Source organism: Elephas maximus, chromosome 4, assembly GCF_024166365.1.
Source record: "Elephas maximus indicus isolate mEleMax1 chromosome 4, mEleMax1 primary haplotype, whole genome shotgun sequence".
In the NCBI taxonomy this organism is placed as follows: Eukaryota; Metazoa; Chordata; class Mammalia; order Proboscidea; family Elephantidae; genus Elephas; species Elephas maximus.
This window is the reverse complement of record NC_064822.1, coordinates 182,577,617-182,595,208: the sequence shown is the minus strand read 5'-3', so window position 1 is coordinate 182,595,208 and position 17,592 is coordinate 182,577,617. Positions and strand designations below refer to the sequence as shown.

General features: G+C 48.2%; 2 protein-coding genes across 3 annotated transcripts; one reads left to right on the top strand and one right to left on the bottom strand.

Moving 5' to 3' along the window:
* Positions 1–453: 453 nt before the first annotated feature.
* On the top strand, positions 454–15,267 carry JOSD1 (Josephin domain containing 1). 2 transcript variants are annotated; one of them, XM_049884444.1, is made up of 5 exons: positions 454–546; positions 889–1,721; positions 10,529–10,657; positions 10,822–11,016; positions 11,662–15,267. In XM_049884444.1, exons 2-5 carry the CDS (start codon positions 1,537–1,539, stop codon positions 11,759–11,761), a joined length of 609 nt encoding a protein of 202 aa, XP_049740401.1. In that variant the 5' UTR covers positions 454–546; positions 889–1,536; the 3' UTR covers positions 11,762–15,267. The 2 variants fall into 2 exon arrangements, with proteins under 2 accessions (XP_049740401.1, XP_049740400.1); XM_049884443.1 differs by having other exon boundaries at positions 459–562.
* A 106-nt stretch (positions 15,268–15,373) lies between these two features.
* Positions 15,374–16,987, bottom strand: TOMM22 (translocase of outer mitochondrial membrane 22). The gene is made up of 4 exons (XM_049884448.1): positions 16,832–16,987; positions 16,499–16,617; positions 15,945–16,062; positions 15,374–15,728 (listed from the first exon to the last, which is right to left on the bottom strand). Exons 1-4 carry the CDS (start codon positions 16,946–16,948, stop codon positions 15,654–15,656), a joined length of 429 nt encoding a protein of 142 aa, XP_049740405.1. The 5' UTR covers positions 16,949–16,987; the 3' UTR covers positions 15,374–15,653.
* Between the last annotated feature and the right edge of the window lie 605 nt (positions 16,988–17,592).

The following is a 17,592-nucleotide window of genomic DNA, read 5'->3' as shown; positions in this document are numbered from 1 at the left end:
CCCGACGGCGTCAGTAAAGGGCTTTAAAACCACCTAGTGAACGGCACGTTAGACAAACATAAAACGTCAACAGGGGAATAGCGACCCCAGGCTTGCCAAAGCACTTCTGCCCGAGAAGACCGGCCCCGAGCGAGGGGAAGGGTGAAGGAGCCGCGAACGACGGCCGCAGGCGGGTTCCCACCCCAGAAAAGCGCCGAAGCTGCGGGGTGGCCGACCGACCGGCGGCGCCACGCCCCTGCCCAGCCCCGGACGCCGCAGCTCCGCCCCCAGCGACCCCCTAGCCTCCGCACCCACCCCGGCTGCCGGCCGAGGCCGCCCGCGCCCGACAGACGCGTGCCGGTCACCGCCCAGACGCCGGCGCCACTGACGTCAAGCTGACGTCAGACGTGACGCCGCGGCGGGGGGCGGGAGCGGGGCCGACGCAGGAGGGCGTTTCCGGAGCACGCGCTGGGCGAGGGCAGCCGACGTCGGGTCCAGGTGCGCGCGTGCGCGCGCGTTCGCCCGCCCGCCCGCGCGCGCGGCCCAGGTGGTGGCTGGAAGCTCCAGGTGGCGGCGGGTATCGGTGAGGGGGCGGCCGTCGGCGCGTCCGCGAGTTGGCCCGGGGAGTTTGGGGGCCGGGGTGGGGGAGTGGCGGGAGGGCGCCCCGGCTGGCACTCACGTGACGGGCGGGGAAGCTGGGTGGGGGCGGCGAGCCGGGGGCCGGTCCCTCCGCGCCCGGGCCTGGAGGGCGAGGCGAATTGTCCGGCCCCACCCCTCGCGGGCCTGCCCGCCGCCGCGCCGGACCTTCCCTCGGGCTACGGCCGCACCCGCCGCGCTGCGTCCCGGGCCAGCCCGGCCCTAGGCGGCGCCCTGGGCCGCCGGGGCTGACTGGCGTTGTCTCCTCCCCAGGACCGCGTCGAGGGGCCAGAGACCGCGCTTTCCGACGGAGCCACGCCCGCCTCGGCCTGCGCCCGGCGGGGCTCACCGGCCCCGCGGAGATGGAGAGCCGCCCCCGGGGCTCCAGCACGGCCCGTGACCCCGCGCTGGCCGGCCCTCGCTAGCCCCTGGGATTCGGCGTTTCATCCACCACCTAGGCCTTGTTTCCTGGGTCAGTGGTGTTGCGGTTCGAAAGAAATGGAAGAAAAGGAGCGATGTGACCGATTCGGTTCAGTCCACTTGCTTTGAGGCCTGGTTGGCGTTTGCAACGAGGAAAACCCAATAAGAAAATCGTGGTTTTTGGAGGGGAGTTGGAGGGTAGGGTGGGGGAAAAAAGAAACAAAGTCTTAGATTTTGTATTTTTTTTTTAACTCTGCGTTTTGGCAGTAGTAACGAAATAAACTAATCCAAAGAATTATTTTTTCTATTGAGAAGAGAAAAGGGGATTTTTTTTTTTTTCTTTGGATTCCAACCTCTTCTCTCAGTGACAAAGCATAAATCATGGACACCAGAGAATAAGGTGGACCTCAGGAACCCTGAAAAGACCGAGAAGATTACATTCTTCCTCGGGGGGTGAGAGTGGGGTATTTTCAGCCCTCTCTGGAATCTAAAACGAAAAACATGAGTTGCGTGCCATGGAAAGGAGACAAGGCCAAATCCGAATCATTGGAGCTGCCCCAGGCAGCACCCCCACAAATCTACCATGAGAAACAGCGCAGGGAGCTTTGTGCCCTTCATGCCCTCAACAACGTCTTCCAGGACAGCAACGCCTTCACCCGGGAAACACTGCAAGAAATTTTCCAGAGGTAGGGGACCGTTCTTGGCGTCTTAATCCTTAAGATTTCGGAATTTCTGTGGGTGGGGCCTGTCTCAGTTTCATATACCTACAGACCAACAGGCGTTAGTAGCCAAATGTTATTAGCAGCTATAAGTGACACACACAGGGGTGGGAAGGTAGTACTAATCACTACCGTTTATTGAGCACTCACTATGGGTTAGGTACAATGCTAAGAGTCTCACTTGTGTTATCCCACAGGATCCCCCAACAGTCCAATGGAATCCATTGTATGTCTTGTTTCCATTTTAGAGGTAAAGACAGGGCTCAGAGGGGTTAAGTAATTTACCTAAGGTAACACAGTAAGAGATGGAGCTAGGGTTGAATGCAGGTTTGTATCTGGGCTGTTGACCACTATGCTATAATGCTTTTCGCCCTGCGCCCAAGGAGGTTATGCTCTAGAAGGGGGACAAGTTATGTACTCAGGCATCTGTATTGAAAGGTGGAATGTGGTGGGGTGCCACAAGAAGAGTATATACACGGCGCTTAGCTTCTCTGAGAGGCCGTGTGCTGGCCTGGATGCTTTTCATACATTGTTTTGTGTAGCCCTTTCAACATTCGTTTTACTGTCATACCATAGAAACAGGCGGAAAGGTCAGGTAAATTGTCCAAATGGCTTTAAAGTAGCAAAGATGTGATTTAAAGCCAACTCCAGATGCTCCTCCCATTTTTACTTTATTCTAGATGACCTTTCATATCCACTAGAAAGCCAGATGTCACCCCACAGGTTGATAGAAATTCAGGTTTTTTTCCTCTGCTTTGATTTCTTCTCAAATTTTTCATCAAAGGGTTTGAGAATTAGTGCTGCAGTTTCTGGATGGACACAGCTACATGTCTGTAGCAACTTTGACTGTGAGCTTGTCTGATCATTCCAAGTAGAAAGGGTTGGGCCTGCTCAGCCCTCAGTGCAGAGAAGGCCACAGAAGGGCCCCAGCAGCACATGTTGGCAGTTCCAGAAGACTTTTCTGACTCCCTTCACTCGGACGTGAAATGATTGCCCCACAAAGACCTGAATTACAGCAGGAAGCCACCTGTTTTGGGTGCTGTCTGAAGCACAGGCGTGGACCATTTACCCTGCAGGAACTGTAGGCTTTCTCTCAAAGGAACGTGAAGCCCAGTGTGCTGACAAAACTAATGGGAGCAGTTATTTTCACATGCCAGTAATAACAAGTGATAGCCTTAGCCGGGCAAGTGTGGCCCGTGCATTGTGGTCGTTATCAGGCAGTGAGTAGAATTAACTCTCTTCAGGAAATGGGGCCCTGGGAGGCAAGAGAGTTGGTCTCAGGTAATCAAGTCATGTTAGCTGAAAGGAGTAGGAAGGAGGACCCAGTCCATTAAAAGAAGGAAAGGATTCACAATAAGTACTTAAGTGTGCTTGGTACCTTGTGATACGTAACAGTCTTAGAACAGCACTATCAATGATGGCTCCCTCTCTCCGCGTTTTGCATTGAACGAAACTAGGATTTGGTTGAAGTTGATTTGCCCAGTTTGACTAGTAAATCAGTGTCAGGCAAGATTCTGTGTATCCAGTTCTGTCCGGTAGAAAAGTTTCTCACGTCTGGAAAATTGGCCCCTGACCTGACAAGGGGGATAATCACGACGATGACTAACACACGTGAACACTTACTCAATCCTCACGCCACTCTTAGGAAGCAGATTCTGTTATTTCCCATTTTCCAGATGAGGAAATCATGGCCCAGAGAATTGATAGAGCTGTTAATCGCAGGATTTGGATGCAGGCTTTGTGAGTCCAGGGCCTGCCCCTCGGAGGGCTCTGCAGCTCCCTGAGTATTGCAAAGATTTGTCAGAGCCCTTTTACCGTCAGTAGCCATTGACCCTGCTAATAACAGCAAGTTGGGTGCAGGACTGAAGATCTGGGCTGTGATCATGAAGCATTTGTGGGTAACAGCAGGAGTCTTTCCGCCTGTTTTCCCTGGACAAAAGAATGCTAAATATTCGCTAAACACCCACGTGGAACCAGGGTTCTATTCCAGGCTTTTAAAAGCTTTAGCAAATTGTTTTGCTCTCAATCCCTATCTACAAAATGTAAAAATCCCCTTCAAAGTAAAAGCAAACATATGTAAGAGATACTCTGTCCCAATCCAGAGTGTTTTGTATGGACAGGTAGGAATGAAAAAGGAGTGGGGAAGGGATCCAGAGGACAAAGGAAAGGGAGAAGAGGGGAGGGAGAGAAGATGGAATTTTTTAAACGTTTACTAGCTTCCGCCAGTGTGCCAGGCACTGCTAGGCTCTGTAGGGAAAACAAGCTGAACAGGACTCAGCCTCTGAGAAGTGTATTTCAGGGCTTTGTATTGGTTAGGCCTGGAAAATTGATTTAAGTGGAGTTAAAAACCCAGACCAAACCCAGTGCCGTCGAGTCGATTCCGACTCATAGCGACCCTATAGGACAGCATAGAACTGCCCCATAGAGTTTCCAAGGAGCGCCTGGCGGATTCAAACTGCCGACCCCTTGGCTAGCAGCTGTAGCACTTAACCACTACGCCACCAGGGTTTCCAAAGTGGAGTTAGAACCATGGAATTTGCAGCAATTTTAAAAGTGAAAAGATGATCAGTTTGGAGCTTAACAGAAGAGCAATGCTGGCAAGCTTAGAAAATTTTAAATTCCCAGAGCTAAAGTTTGATGATTTTATGAAAATGTGACTGATAAATGGTAAGATGGGGAGAATAATGATGATTTGCGCCACTGGTTGAGAAGAAGTTCATTCTAGCAGTTGAATTTTAGCCAGATTAGAAAAAAAAAATTTAGCCAGGAGAAATACAAAAGCAGGGTGGAGTTTCAATACAGTTGTGGATGTGAGATGACTCATGCTTGGAATAGAAATGAATAGGAACTTAGAAGCTGACAGACTTGGTAGCAACAAAGAGATAGGGAAGGGAAAAGTTAGGTGTGACAGAGGCTTTTGAAGATAATGGTCACTTCTGCAGTAATAGCGGAAAAGGTCATTGGTTTGAAAGGGATCAGTACTCAGCATGTGAAATTGAAGAAAAGACCAGAGAATCTGGGCAGGCGTCACAGAGCTTATTCCAACTCTCAGTGACCCTGTAGGACAGAGTAGAGCTGCCCCATAGGGTTTCCAAGATTAGTCTTTACGGAAGCAGGCTGCCACATCTTTTTTCTGCTGTACCCTGCTGGTGTATGGGTAAGGATGTTTTATCTCATACGTTTTATCCTGTGTATATGTCTGTCAAGGACCCCTAGTGGCACAGTGGGTTAAGCACTCTGCTGCTAACTGAAAGGTCAGCAGTTCAAATCCACCAGCCACTGGTGGGAGAAAGATCTAGCAGCCTGCTTCCATAAAGATTTACAGTCTTGGAAAGTCTATGGGGCAGTTCTCCTCTGTCCTGTAGGGTCGCTGTGAATCAACAGCAACGGGTTTGGTTTGGTTATATAAGTTGGAAAACCAAGGGGACTTAGAAGTCAAATGATACAGTAGCAGCTTTGTTGGGTTGTTTTGGAAAGCCTCAGGCCCCAAACATTTTCACTAGACTCATCCTAGTTTTTCAGTGACAAAATGTTCTTGTAGCCACCTAAGTGTTCCTCTCCCAAATAAAATAGCTATTAAAGCCTAATTAGAAGAAAATTAGCTTGGTACCAGGGGAAAAAAATCTGATTAGCATGGGAAGAGATGAAGGGATCACGGATGTTAGTGAACAACCAGCAGTTGGCTACGGAAGGGAAGTCCTCCAGCCTCCCCATTAAAAGGTCACTGAACAAGTAGATGGGGGGAGTTGTGGTTCAGTGGTAGAATTCTTGCCTTCCGTGTGGAATACCCGGGTTTGATTCCTGGTCAGTACGCCCCATGCACAGCCACCGCCCATTTGTCATGGGAGGTTTGTGTGTTGCTATGATGCTAACAGGTTTCAGCAGAGCTTGCAGACTAAGACTGGGAAGAAAGGCCTGGCAACCTACTTGGGAAAATCAGCCTTGAGAAACCCTATGGATCACAATTGTCGGATATACAGCCAATCAGTGGGGATGGTGCGGGACTAGGCAGCATTTTATTCCATTGTGCATTGGGTTGCTGTGAGTCAGGGGCTGACTCAAGGGCCACTAACAGCACTACAGTGAGCAGGTAAACCAAACCCATTGCTGTTCAGTCGATTCGGACTCATTGCAACCCTGTAGGACGGTAGAACTGCCCATAGGGTTTCTAAGGAGTGGCTGGTGGATTCGAACTGCCGACCTTTTGGTTAGGAGCTGTAGCTCACCATAGCTCGTAACCACTGTGCCACTAGGGCTCCAGTGAGCAGGTAGAAGGGTCCAGATTTAAAGGTATGGTGGTTGTTAATTGAGAAAAGGTATATCAGAGTATTAGCCTCTAAGATGTGAGTTCTCGTGTAAAACATGTAGTTATGGTAACAATAGCTGTACCTGCAGAGTGCTCACTGTGTGCCCAGCTCGGTGAAGCCTGCTTTGCCTGTATTAACTGATTTAAAAACATGTCTGGAAGTTCTGAGCTATATTTCCATGTTTTTTAATGTCACAATCTCTTCAGATCTGATAAAAAGGAAAATCTTTTTCTGGGGGAGAGAGGAATCTTGATGAAATGTCTCCCCATCTCCCTTTTCATTGAAATCCAAAACCATCATCGTAGCCAGACAGTGGTAACAACAAGAGAGGAGCAGGACTTACTTGAGGGCATAGGCATTAGTGGAGAGACCCAGACTGAGCCTGTCTTCTCACTTTTACATCACTTTGCATCTCGTGGTCCCGACCTCTGGCTGTAATGACAAAGAGAAGAGGCTCCACGTAGCCCGAGATGTCTATGGAAATGACTCAGGCAGCCCTGCACAGGAGTTTGCTAGGGAGTCTCAAGAAAACCTTCCCCTGGAATCAGTAGGGTTCCTTGAAATTTCACAGGGACAGGTCATTGTGCTGAAACCTCCAAGAGACTGCCCAGTCTAGTCTTAACCAGCAGTGTGACTGCAGTTTGCTGTAGTGCCTCTGCACCTCAGGTTCCTGATGTATAATACGGGCCTAATAGCTGTGCAAGATTGATAGGAGGATTAAGTGATAAAGCCCAGAAGAGTAGCTAACACAATGGGTACTTGATAAATGTTTAATTAAAAGCAAGTCCTGGGGTATTGGGTGTGCTGGATTGAGCCCACTTATGGAAATGATGACTCCTCTACAAATGAGATGAATGGAAGTTACTCTCAGCTTTTCCTCAATTGATCACAAAATGCTATGGGTTGTCAGCACATGTTATTAAGTTGCCAGTGCCTAGCTGTGAGGGATACAGAGTAGAAAAGCCATCCCCTTTTGCTTAAGGACTTACTGTTTGGTTGGCCATCTATGAAGTAACTGAGCTCTTCAGTGGGCCTATAAGGAAGGAATCATTCTCATTTTTATAGATAAGATCACAGGCATAAAACTTAAATCTCACAGTTAGTGATGGTGGTGCTTGGATTCGAATTCAGATTTGTGTGGTCTTTCAAATCTCCCTCCTTTTTCTGTTACACAGAGGAATCAGGAAAGATTCCATGGAAGACATCATATGTGAGGTTGAGCTTGAAGAAGCTACAGGATTTGGCTTGGAATAGGAGATAGCATAAAAGAATAAAGGCCTAAATGATCATGGTCCCCTGAAGTACACTGAGCCTAGAGAGAGGAAACAAGGCAGGCCAAGTGAGTGGGGAGGTTTGGGGGGTGACCCACCAGGCAGTTGGCCCCAGCGTCAGTTCCTACATAAGGAAGTAAACTGATGCCTGTGTGTTTGGGGAAGGTGAATGTGGCAGGAATGTGTAGGTTGAATTAGTGGAAGGAGTTTGGAAGCGAGGAGATCAACCTGTTTCAAAAAGTCCGGGTGTCAGGCGAGGGACTCCAGCTAGGGAAGAGGTAGTAGGAATAGACAGGAAAGGATCTGAGATGAAAGATGAAGGACAGGGAAGAGAGATCCTTGGAACACTCGTCCTGTCAAGGGCCCCTCAGAAACATGTTTATGTGGTCAAATATGTTTGGAAACTGAAACATATTACAGCCCCCCTCCCGGAGACTCAAAGTGAATATTAACATACTCAGGACTTGCAGAATTGCTGCAGGAAACCTGCTTGATTACTTAATTCCTTCAGCCATTATACTAATGCTTTCTGTGGCGCTCTGTAAAAGTGCACAGAGCCGGTCTCTCTGGGAACACACTTGAGAAAGTGCTACTTCAAGGTTTAGCCTGGCGTGGGGAGTTACATGGTGAAAGGAGGTGGAAGACTCCGAGTTTTCATTGTAGGAGCCTTCAGGCATGTATTGGTCCAAGACTTGATTGAAGATAATGGGAAGCCACTGAAAAGGTGTTGAAGGTAAGTTTGCTGTATCTTGAGCTAGTGTTTTTTTCATACGCTTTCTCATTTAATCCAAGTGGCCAAGAACCCACTGAGGGCCTTTGTCCTATTAAGCCACTTTTTAGGCCCAGGCCCCAGGGACTCAGCTGTTGCTTCTGGCCTTTTCCTTTATCATCCTGCCGTCCCCACCCACTCTGATTTGTGGGTCGTCGCCATAGGCAGCAAACACAACTTTGGACTCAAACAAAGCTAAGTTTGAATCCTAGTCCTGTCTCATGTAAGGTAGGTGATTAAGAGCACATTGTTTAACATCACCAAACCTCAATTTTTACATCCATAAAATGGAAGTAATAATCCCTACCCTCATAGGTTTATTGTGAGGAGTAAATGAGATGCACGTGATGAAAACATCTGCCAGCGTGCTTGGCACAGAGGTTTTCAGTAAGTGGCAGCTATTATTACAGGTAAAGTTTGGTGCAGAGTGGAGTTTAGTGTTCTCAGATCACCCTCCCTTGCTAGTTGTGGAGACAAGCACATCTTTTTCATTTTAAGGGTTTAGTATTAATATTTACAGGCAAAGAAATAGAATAGCAAAATAAACATGAGTAACATTTTAACAAGCATCCTTTGAGCACCGATCACATACCAGGCCCTGGTGATACTAACAAGGTAGACAAGTCCCCTGCTGCCATTCTGGTGTGGGAAAACAGACATGGAAAAACATGTCTGGTAGTGACAAGGTCTGTAATTCACTCGAAACAAGTTGACGTAAGAGGAAGTGAGTGGGAAAAACTTAAGGCTGGGTGGTCAGAAAAGGCCTGTCTAAAGCAGTAACATTTGAGACTCAAATACTACGGAGCAGAGCAAGCAAAGATCTAGGGAAAGTGCATTCCAGGTGGTGGGAACAGCTGGCGAATGCAGAGGCCCTTAGGTGAGAATGAGGTTTGTGTGTTCAGGAACCAGAAGGAAGGTCGGTGTGGTAAGAGGTAACAGAGGAGTCAACAGGCTCCCCAGCAGCGTTGCCAGCCAGGGGAGGGGATTTAGATTCTACTTAAGTGCTTTGGGAACCATTGGAGGGTTTTAAGCAGTGGCAGGAGTATGTTTTGTGTTTGAAAAAGAATCAGAATGGCTGCTGTGTGTAGAGAAGTTTAAAAAAAAGTGCTCTAAATTCTAAAGTTTTCTTAAGTTTTTAGGAGCCCCGATGACCCTATGGGGCAGTTCTGCTCTGCCCTACAGAGTAGCTGTGAGTTGAAATCGACTTGACAGCCATGAGTTTGTTGTTCTTTTTTGGTGGCACACTGGTTAACAGCTTTACTGCTAACCAAAAAGTCAGCGGTTCGAATCTACCAGCTGCTCCTTGGAAACCCTGTGGGGCAGTTCTACTCTATCTTGCAGGGTCACTATGAGTCAGAATCCACTTGAGGGCAGTGGGGTTTTTTTTTTTTATCCTTGGCCTGAAGCCATGATTCTCCTCCAGAGATGGCATTTAGTAACCTCCTGGACATCTGCCCTCCGCTTTTATTCCTGAGGGAACTCATAACATCTCCCCTTCGCACGAAGGTAAACGGCACGCTGACCCTTCTTCCTTTGGGATGGCCTTTCCTTAGACGCTGGGCTGATAAGTCCATGAAGGCAAACAATAGAATTGGAGTTGTCCTCAGCATACACCTTGTCTTGAGATGAAGCGACTTGGCAAAAAATGTCTCAAAGCCGGGTAGGCAAACAGGACCGCAGTTGAGTTCTGTGTTGCACAAAATTTTTTTTCAATTGATCATGTGTGTGTTTAATTTTTTTTAAATATCGTGTAAGTATTATACGAACACAGACATACATGTGTATGTTTGGAGCGTCTTTAGGTGGGTCGTGCATTTTCAGTTGACATAGGCCTCGCCAGTCTTTATTGCTTTACTCTGTCCCCAATTCATAGATGTGTATTACCTGCCTTAGGCCCCTCTAGGCCTTGGAGTATTTAATGATCACAAGCGTGCAAGCCTTAAGTAGGAAATGCTTAAACTGTAAAAAAAAAAAAAAAAAATGGGAGTAACAGCATTTGCTACCCGTGCAAATGAAAATGTCAAGTGCTATTTTCCAGTGTTTAAAAAAAAAAAAAAGGCTTATATCAAAGGCAGGAAGCTAAGCAGTTGGGGGAAGAAGACTGTAGAAATGGATAGGCTGGGGATTTGACAAAGGAGACTCCTCCATGGTACGTGCTGTGTGTCCGTTGACTGCACTGTAGACACGCTGAATGGCAGGCAGATAGGCCCCACCCATACTGAGGTGTGTTGCATAAAGAGAGGTAATTCCAAGAACAGCTGGAGCAGACTACGAATTACTCTGATACAAACTAGTTAAATGGCACCTGAATGAGGGGAAACTAGCTTCTAGGGGTAGTGGGATATGTGCTGCTTCTGTCCTGGTAGTGCAGGGCCAGGAGGGGTTACACAGACCAGTGAGTCTCAGTCCTCTTTTTTTCATGTTTAGGTTGTCTCCAAACACGATGGTGACACCCCACAAGAAGAGCATGCTGGGAAATGGGAACTACGATGTGAATGTCATCATGGCGGCACTTCAGACCAAAGGCTATGAGGCCGTTTGGTGGGACAAGCGCAGGTAATTCAAGCCAGGCTTGACTTGGAGCACGGTATGGGTGTGGTGAAAGCCTTCAGTACTGGAATTCAAGGCATGAGTGGGGAGGTAACTGATTTGTAGCTTTACAGCCAGGGAACCTTGGGCAGTGGACTGCCTTGGAACCTAACACCCTTCCTCCTCTTCAGGGATGTCAGTGTCATTGCTCTCACTAACGTCATGGGCTTCATCATGAATCTGCCCTCCAGCCTGTGCTGGGGTCCATTGAAGTTGCCTCTGAAAAGGCAGCACTGGATCTGCGTGCGAGAGGTGGGAGGTGCCTACTACAACCTCGACTCCAAACTCAAGATGCCTGAGTGGATCGGAGGCGAGAGTGAGCTCAGGTAGTCTCCAGTGCTGTGGCTAATGTGCTGGGCTCCTTCATTTTGGTATTCTGAGGAAGTTGAGGTCATCTTTCATTTATTTGACAAAAGAGAGACAGTAATGATATTTCTGTCTCCTTGGATCATTTCCCTACCTTAGAATCGTAGGGTCTCAGACTTAAAAGACCCTCATCTTAGATGGACCATTAAGACTTTAAGTCCTTTTGGTAGGAAAGTTCTACAGGGCTTCTGGTCTGGTAGGACTAGTGTTGTAATGTTCTCCGCACTTAAACAACTGCAGCAAGATAGTTGCCAGTTCAGAGAAAGGAAGACTTATTCAGGTCAGAGCAGACTAATTCTCCCAGTGACCAAAGAAGGAACTTTTTTTGTTCGTTTCAATTAGAAGTCCTTCACTTTAGAAGACTTCGAGCTCTGTTCTTCACAGAACCAGTTACCATTGGCAAAAATTCAGATTGGAAATCTAGCTGGATAGATTGGGTGTTAATCAAATGCAGAGCCCGGCAAGAAGAGATGGACTATTAGAGTGTTTTTAGGAGCACAGTGGGGCATAAATAATGGAGTTTCTGCTGAACACGTAGCCCTGAGTGTGGAATTCTCAGCTTCACCAGCATTTCCTTTTCTCTTCCATCTGCCTTCTTCCCATAGGAAATTTCTAAAACATCATTTGCGAGGAAAGAACTGTGAACTCCTGCTGGTGGTACCAGAAGAGGTGGAGGCCCGTCAGAGCTGGAGGGCTGACGTGTAATGCAGTTCTACCCAACCTGCCCCTCACCTCAGCCCCTTAAGCCTCCGTGATGTGCTGTGGCCTACACAGCCTGCCTGCCCTTGCCACTTCCCCAAACATCTCGTCGGGATTTCCCCCCCAGATTTGACAGTGCAATAGGACAGAAGTGTGGACTGTTAGAAGAACCACCACCAGCGTTACTTGTTCCTGGGAAAGGAAGGTAGGAGCTTTGTGTGCTTAGGGCAAGCCATTGAAGACCCTTGGTTTCAAGACAGAGAAAGAAAGGTGGGTCCTAGTTTATTTTCCCCTTTCCTGTGAGGACTTGACACAGGTTCTGCTGGAGTTAATCATGGCTGCTCCAGACCCACCTGGAGATGCTGCCTCCACTTTCCCTTTCCTGCCAAACCAACGGGTCTGAAGACATAGTACATCCATAGCCCATGTGACCAGCTCAAAGGACCTAGAGCATTGGGGTGTCTCAGGAAGCCATCTCTAAAACCCTAGCCGTGGTACAGCATGCTGTCTCCAACCCTTAATGCCACCCCCTTTTTATCCCTTAACGGGACCCCCATGTTTAAGGGTCATTTATGGCCATCTTTGGAGTTCTATAAAAAAAGTTCTCCAATATTCTAAGCCGGGTGGTTGAATCCTGCAATATTCTAGCTTGACAGAGGTGAGATAGATACCTAAGAGGACATGGCTAAAGCCAAACTGGGGCAGGCATGCACGGGACAGCTTGTTTTCAATGGCTCTCAGTCCGGTTTTGTTCCTACCATTTCACTACATTGATTTAGAGGGCCCTAGGGCAGAAGAGTTGGAATCAACTCGACAGCAGCAGGTTTGGTTTCAGGTTTTTTGGGGGAGAAGACAAGGCAAAAGAGCACTTTTTCCCGTTGACCCACTTTGGGAAAATCAGAAAAACGTATGTCTACCTTTGAGACCAAATTCCACTCCGTTGGGACAGTAGGGTGAGGGAAGTATCGTGAAGATAAGCCCCTTAGAGTTTAAGAGCAGATAAAATTGGTAGAAGTCCTAGGCTGAGGAGGTCGGGCTCACTTTAGTGACAAGAAGCAGAGTCCTCAAGTTGGATGGTTATGTGCATTGTTACAGGACCTGGGTTTGTCATCTTTCTGGAGGTTCCTTTGCAAATCAGAGAATTGACCTGCCCCCTACCTCTTTAAATGTTGTAGGCCGCTGTTCCTGTAACTTTGGAAAACAAAAGAGATGGGGAAATAGGTATGGCACCACTGTGTCGCCAGCGGTGTGGCTGCATCAGGCAGATAGGCAGGCAGGCGGACCTGTCCAGTCCTCACAAATCAATGGTCTTGCCAGGTCTGGGAGCTGTCCCACTGGCCAGACTTCTTGTCAGCAGCAGAGCCAGCCCGGGGCTTGCACGTCGAACCTGAGCAAGATTAGTGGGACAAAGCTGAGGCTTTCTCCCCACTGTGACTGGAGTGCATGTTTACACCAGCACTTTTTCTGCACATGTTATCTTCAATCCAACGAGGCCGTTTTTTATGCTGAGTAACAGAAGCCACCAAGCGGCTACTGCATTACGTCCTCCCAGCAACTGGCCGCAGTCTCTTCTGTACCATTTTCTATACCAGACCTGCTTGGCACCACAGGGAGCTCTCTACCCCCGCACAATGACATTCCAACCAGCACCGGCCAGAAGTTACAGCCAACCTTGCTGATTGTCACAAGCAGGACCTTGGGTCCATCGGCACTGTATGTGATAGCAAGCCATTTCTGGGTCCACTGGCACTGTATGTGATAGCAAGCCGTTTCTGGGTCCATTGGCACTGTTCGTGATAGCCATTTCCTGGAAAGAGGAAGAATTTCCTCCCCACAAATCTGCTTGGGCCTGTGTAAACGGCACCTCAATGGAGTTCCACACACTTGGAGTCCACGAGTCAGTGGGCTACGCAAAGACACTTAAATGTTTCAGGGCTGGTTTCTCTGTTCATATCCAATTCTGGTGCTTAGGAACAGGGACCCATGCTGATGCCCACGGGCAAAAAGCCCCACTTCCTTTAAGGAATGGAGCAGGCCTGACCCTGATGCCCAAGAAGGGGCCACCCTAGGCTTTTTGTTTTTCTTGCTTTTATTCCTGTTTTTGTTGTTGTTGGCCTTGTGCTGGGTTTGTTTACAAAAGATGTATTTTGTTTAACCAAATATTAAAAATGGAAAATTCCATACATAAATCTCCTTCCTTGTCTGCCTGAATTATGTAAAGAAAAAAATAAATGTTAGCATGATACTGCTTTAAAAAGAACTCACTACCATAATAAGTCGTCTTTTGTAGGCTTATTGGACTTTAATCAGACTTTTCACCTGAAAAATCCAGAGACAAAATACTTACTTTGACTCTTAAGAAGCCTCTGGGGCATTTTTCAGTTTGCTTTTATTTACAAAAATGAAACCTGACATTTGAAGACCCCATCTACAAGTTGACTACCAGCTTTGGCTGGTGACTAGTTGTTTTTCCTTAGTTAACAAGTGCATCTGAATGGAGGGCCTAGATTATCCCAGAACCCAGGTATACAGCAGGGCCTTGTGACTGTACCACCTGGATTTGAATCCACATCCAGCACTTACTGTGTGGCCTTATGCAAAGTACTTAACCTTTCTGTGGCTGTTCTGTCATCTCTGAGATAGGACTACTGCTAAATTGTATTGTCCTGATACATCACCTACATAAAAGGCTTAGCACTACTCCTGTATGTGCTCAGTGAATGTTACGTTAAATAGACCGTAAAATTCAAAGATAACGGCTACAATTGGATTTATCAGTGGCTCACCTCAGCAGTTATTTTAATAAACTAGGTCACAACAAAGTTCTACTGGCAGGTCCCCCAGACTAGAAATCAGCACTGTCCATCATTCTTTATAAGTACATTATAATTGTGCCATGTCATTGTAGACTACACAAGCACATGGACTCACTCAACTCTCTGTTTTAGGCTAGTGGGTCTAAAAGTGATCGCCTGAATTCAGGGCAAAAATTATTAGAGGAAGTTCTTGGCTAACAATTTTCTTCAGAGATTTTACTTTTAGGAACTTAACTAACATGGGCCTCAAGGGCCAATGATGTTAAGATGGTGGTGCTGGCTTTGGTGAGAAGAAGTACAAGAGGCAGTGCAGGTCTTTGCCCTCCAAAGATGCTTTGTGAGCTAAAGTGGCAGGAGCTGGTTGGTCTAAGTAACACTGAGGCATGTACCACAAGCATATGGATAACACTTTCAGTTGGAATCGTTTTTAATATTTAAATACAAAAAGTGAGCACTGACTTTTTTTTTTATACACACACACAGTTTGAACAGCCAAAATGTGCAGGGGAAACCAGCTCCTGCTGTCCCTGTCTCCATCCTGTGGTCCAGGCTGCTGCTGGCCCTCCCTCCACCCCAGCACACAGAAAGATGCCCAGTGGCTGATTTGGCTACACCTATAATGCATTTTGTCTGTTCATACTGTGTGCGTGTCCTTCCCCAACATCTCCATTCTGGGGAAAAAAAAAAAAAAAAGAACAGTCACCAGTGGTCAGGAGTACACTCCTCCCACTGGCATCAGTTTCTACTGCACAATGGGAGAGTGAGGGGCTCTTCCAGAACAACTAGGAGCAATTTAGTGAGGGGTGGGGTGGCGAGTAACCGTCTGCACCGCTGCACTCTGGTGTCAGAGTGAAGGCAGAAGAAGTAAGTCAGGACAGAGTGAGGGCACAGTCAGGACAGAGTGAGGGCACAGTTGCAGATTGGGAGTCCGTGAGACAGTAGGAAGCATTCTTCCCATCAAGTTTAAATAGATCAATGTGCCAAAGTTAAAAAAAAAAAAAAAATCCAAATAATCAGCAGTTCAAACACTATTGAATTGCAAACTTCTCCCACCAAGACAGCTCAGATATAGCAGTGACAATCTAGATTTTTCCAGGAAGTGAAGGTAGAGCCCCTGGCATTCCTCCTGACAGGCCTGTGTTGGGCCCTAGAAGTATCTGTAAAAGAAGAGGAGGGGAGTTAGTGGATTGTACAAGTCTAGGAATCTCACTTACAGCACAGTAGATGCAAGAACAACACTGAGAGCAGAGGCAGGTACTTAAAAGAGCACGAATGGTCTGAATCCCAGCCCCTACCCACACATTACCCAGATGCTGGAGAAAGAACCGATTTGTTTCTCCACCCCTGGCAAACAGCCAGGGTTCTGGGCTCACCTGTCGCTGCTGCAGTTGCTGCTGTTGCTCCATTTGCAACTTCTCTGTTTCAAAGACAACAGGAAGAACCAGGATCATAAAGGAGGTGGTCCCGATCCATAAGGCTGCCCTAGAAAACCTGCAGAGGGAGGGTAGCATGATGGAGAAACACAAAAACTAGTAACCAAACCTCTCACACCCTACATACTCCAATGTTTTTGACAAGGTCTACACGCCCCCTGGCACTACACTCCGGCCATAAACAGGAGGAGCAGTTCCAGTAGCATATAGTGACAGCAATTAACATTCTGTGTGCTTCTACTTAAAAAGCTACTTATAATCAGCTCTGATAATCTGAAATGATCCTAATAATGATCCTGCCAGGTAAGAATCCCCACCCTTACAGAAGAAGAAATTGAGACCCAGGAAGGTTACGATACCACCGGTCCAAGGTCAATCAATCAAAGGGAGCAGGCTGGTCTCGAACCGAGCTCTGCTGCCTCCAAAGCCCGTGTTCTTCATCAGCACCAGTTACCCCATGCACACCCCACAGTGTCTTGGCCTTCGTCCCTTACCTGTACATTTTCTGAGCCACAAAGAGGGAGAGATCAAAAGTGGCTCCGGCCGCGGACCGGACCCTCTCCGGGAACATCTCCGTCAGACCCCATAGTCTCTCCGACAGGGTCTCATCTAGCTGTGGTGGAGGAGGCGCGGGTCTTGGCCGAAGCAGCGGCAGCCGCCCCTCGACCCCAGGGGGGGCCCTAACCCCGCCTCCGCTCCGACCTCTCCGGGCTCAGCGACGCGCCTTCGCCCGGATCCGGCAGCACGCGGAGCCCACATCCCCGGGCGGACCGGCTCCCCGCCCGTCCCCTCACTCCTCGCCTTGCAGTCCCGCGGGGACCCAGTACCTCCTCGTCGTCGTCCTCTTCCAGATCCTCCTCAGTCTTCTCGGTGTCGCCTTTCGGGAGCAATTCGTCCGGGGACACTGGCACCCCAGGGCCAGCAGCAACTGCGGCGGCGGCCATGGCTCTAAGGGACACCGGAAGCGGAACATAGGAGACGAGCGAGGAGGGAAGCGCGGACAGAATTGCCCTTCCGGGAACCGAGAGGCGGGGCGGGGAGACAGCGCCGCCGGAGGTCTTCAAACTTCTATTAGCCAATTGTGACAGCTGCCTAATCGGTGAAACGGGAAAAAAATTTTTTTTTTTTTTATTTTACCCAGTGTCTCAGATTTAATTAGGCATAAAACATACCTCTGTGAGTCAGAATGGACTCGACGGCACACACCAAGAAATTGCCGGGTCCCTCCCTCAATAATTCTGTTCAGTGAGTTTAGGGTGGGCACAGAAAAAAAATTTTTTTTAATTGGGCTTTAGGTCTGCTTTTTAACAAGCCTCCCTAGAATCAAACTTTGACATTGATCCAGTTTCATTTTTCTGAGGGGTGTGTTTACTGGGAGGAATACGTAAGATCTGGAGGCTTATTGGTCTTTTAAGAAGCCCTGGTGGCCCAATGGTTAAGTGATCGGCTGCTAACTGAAAGGTGGAGGTTCCAACCCACCAGCAGCTCCAAGGGAGAAAAGACCCCGAGACCTGCTCCTGTAAAGATTACAACCTAGGAAGCTCTATGGGGCAGTGCGACTCCATCACACGAGGTTGCTAGGAGTGGG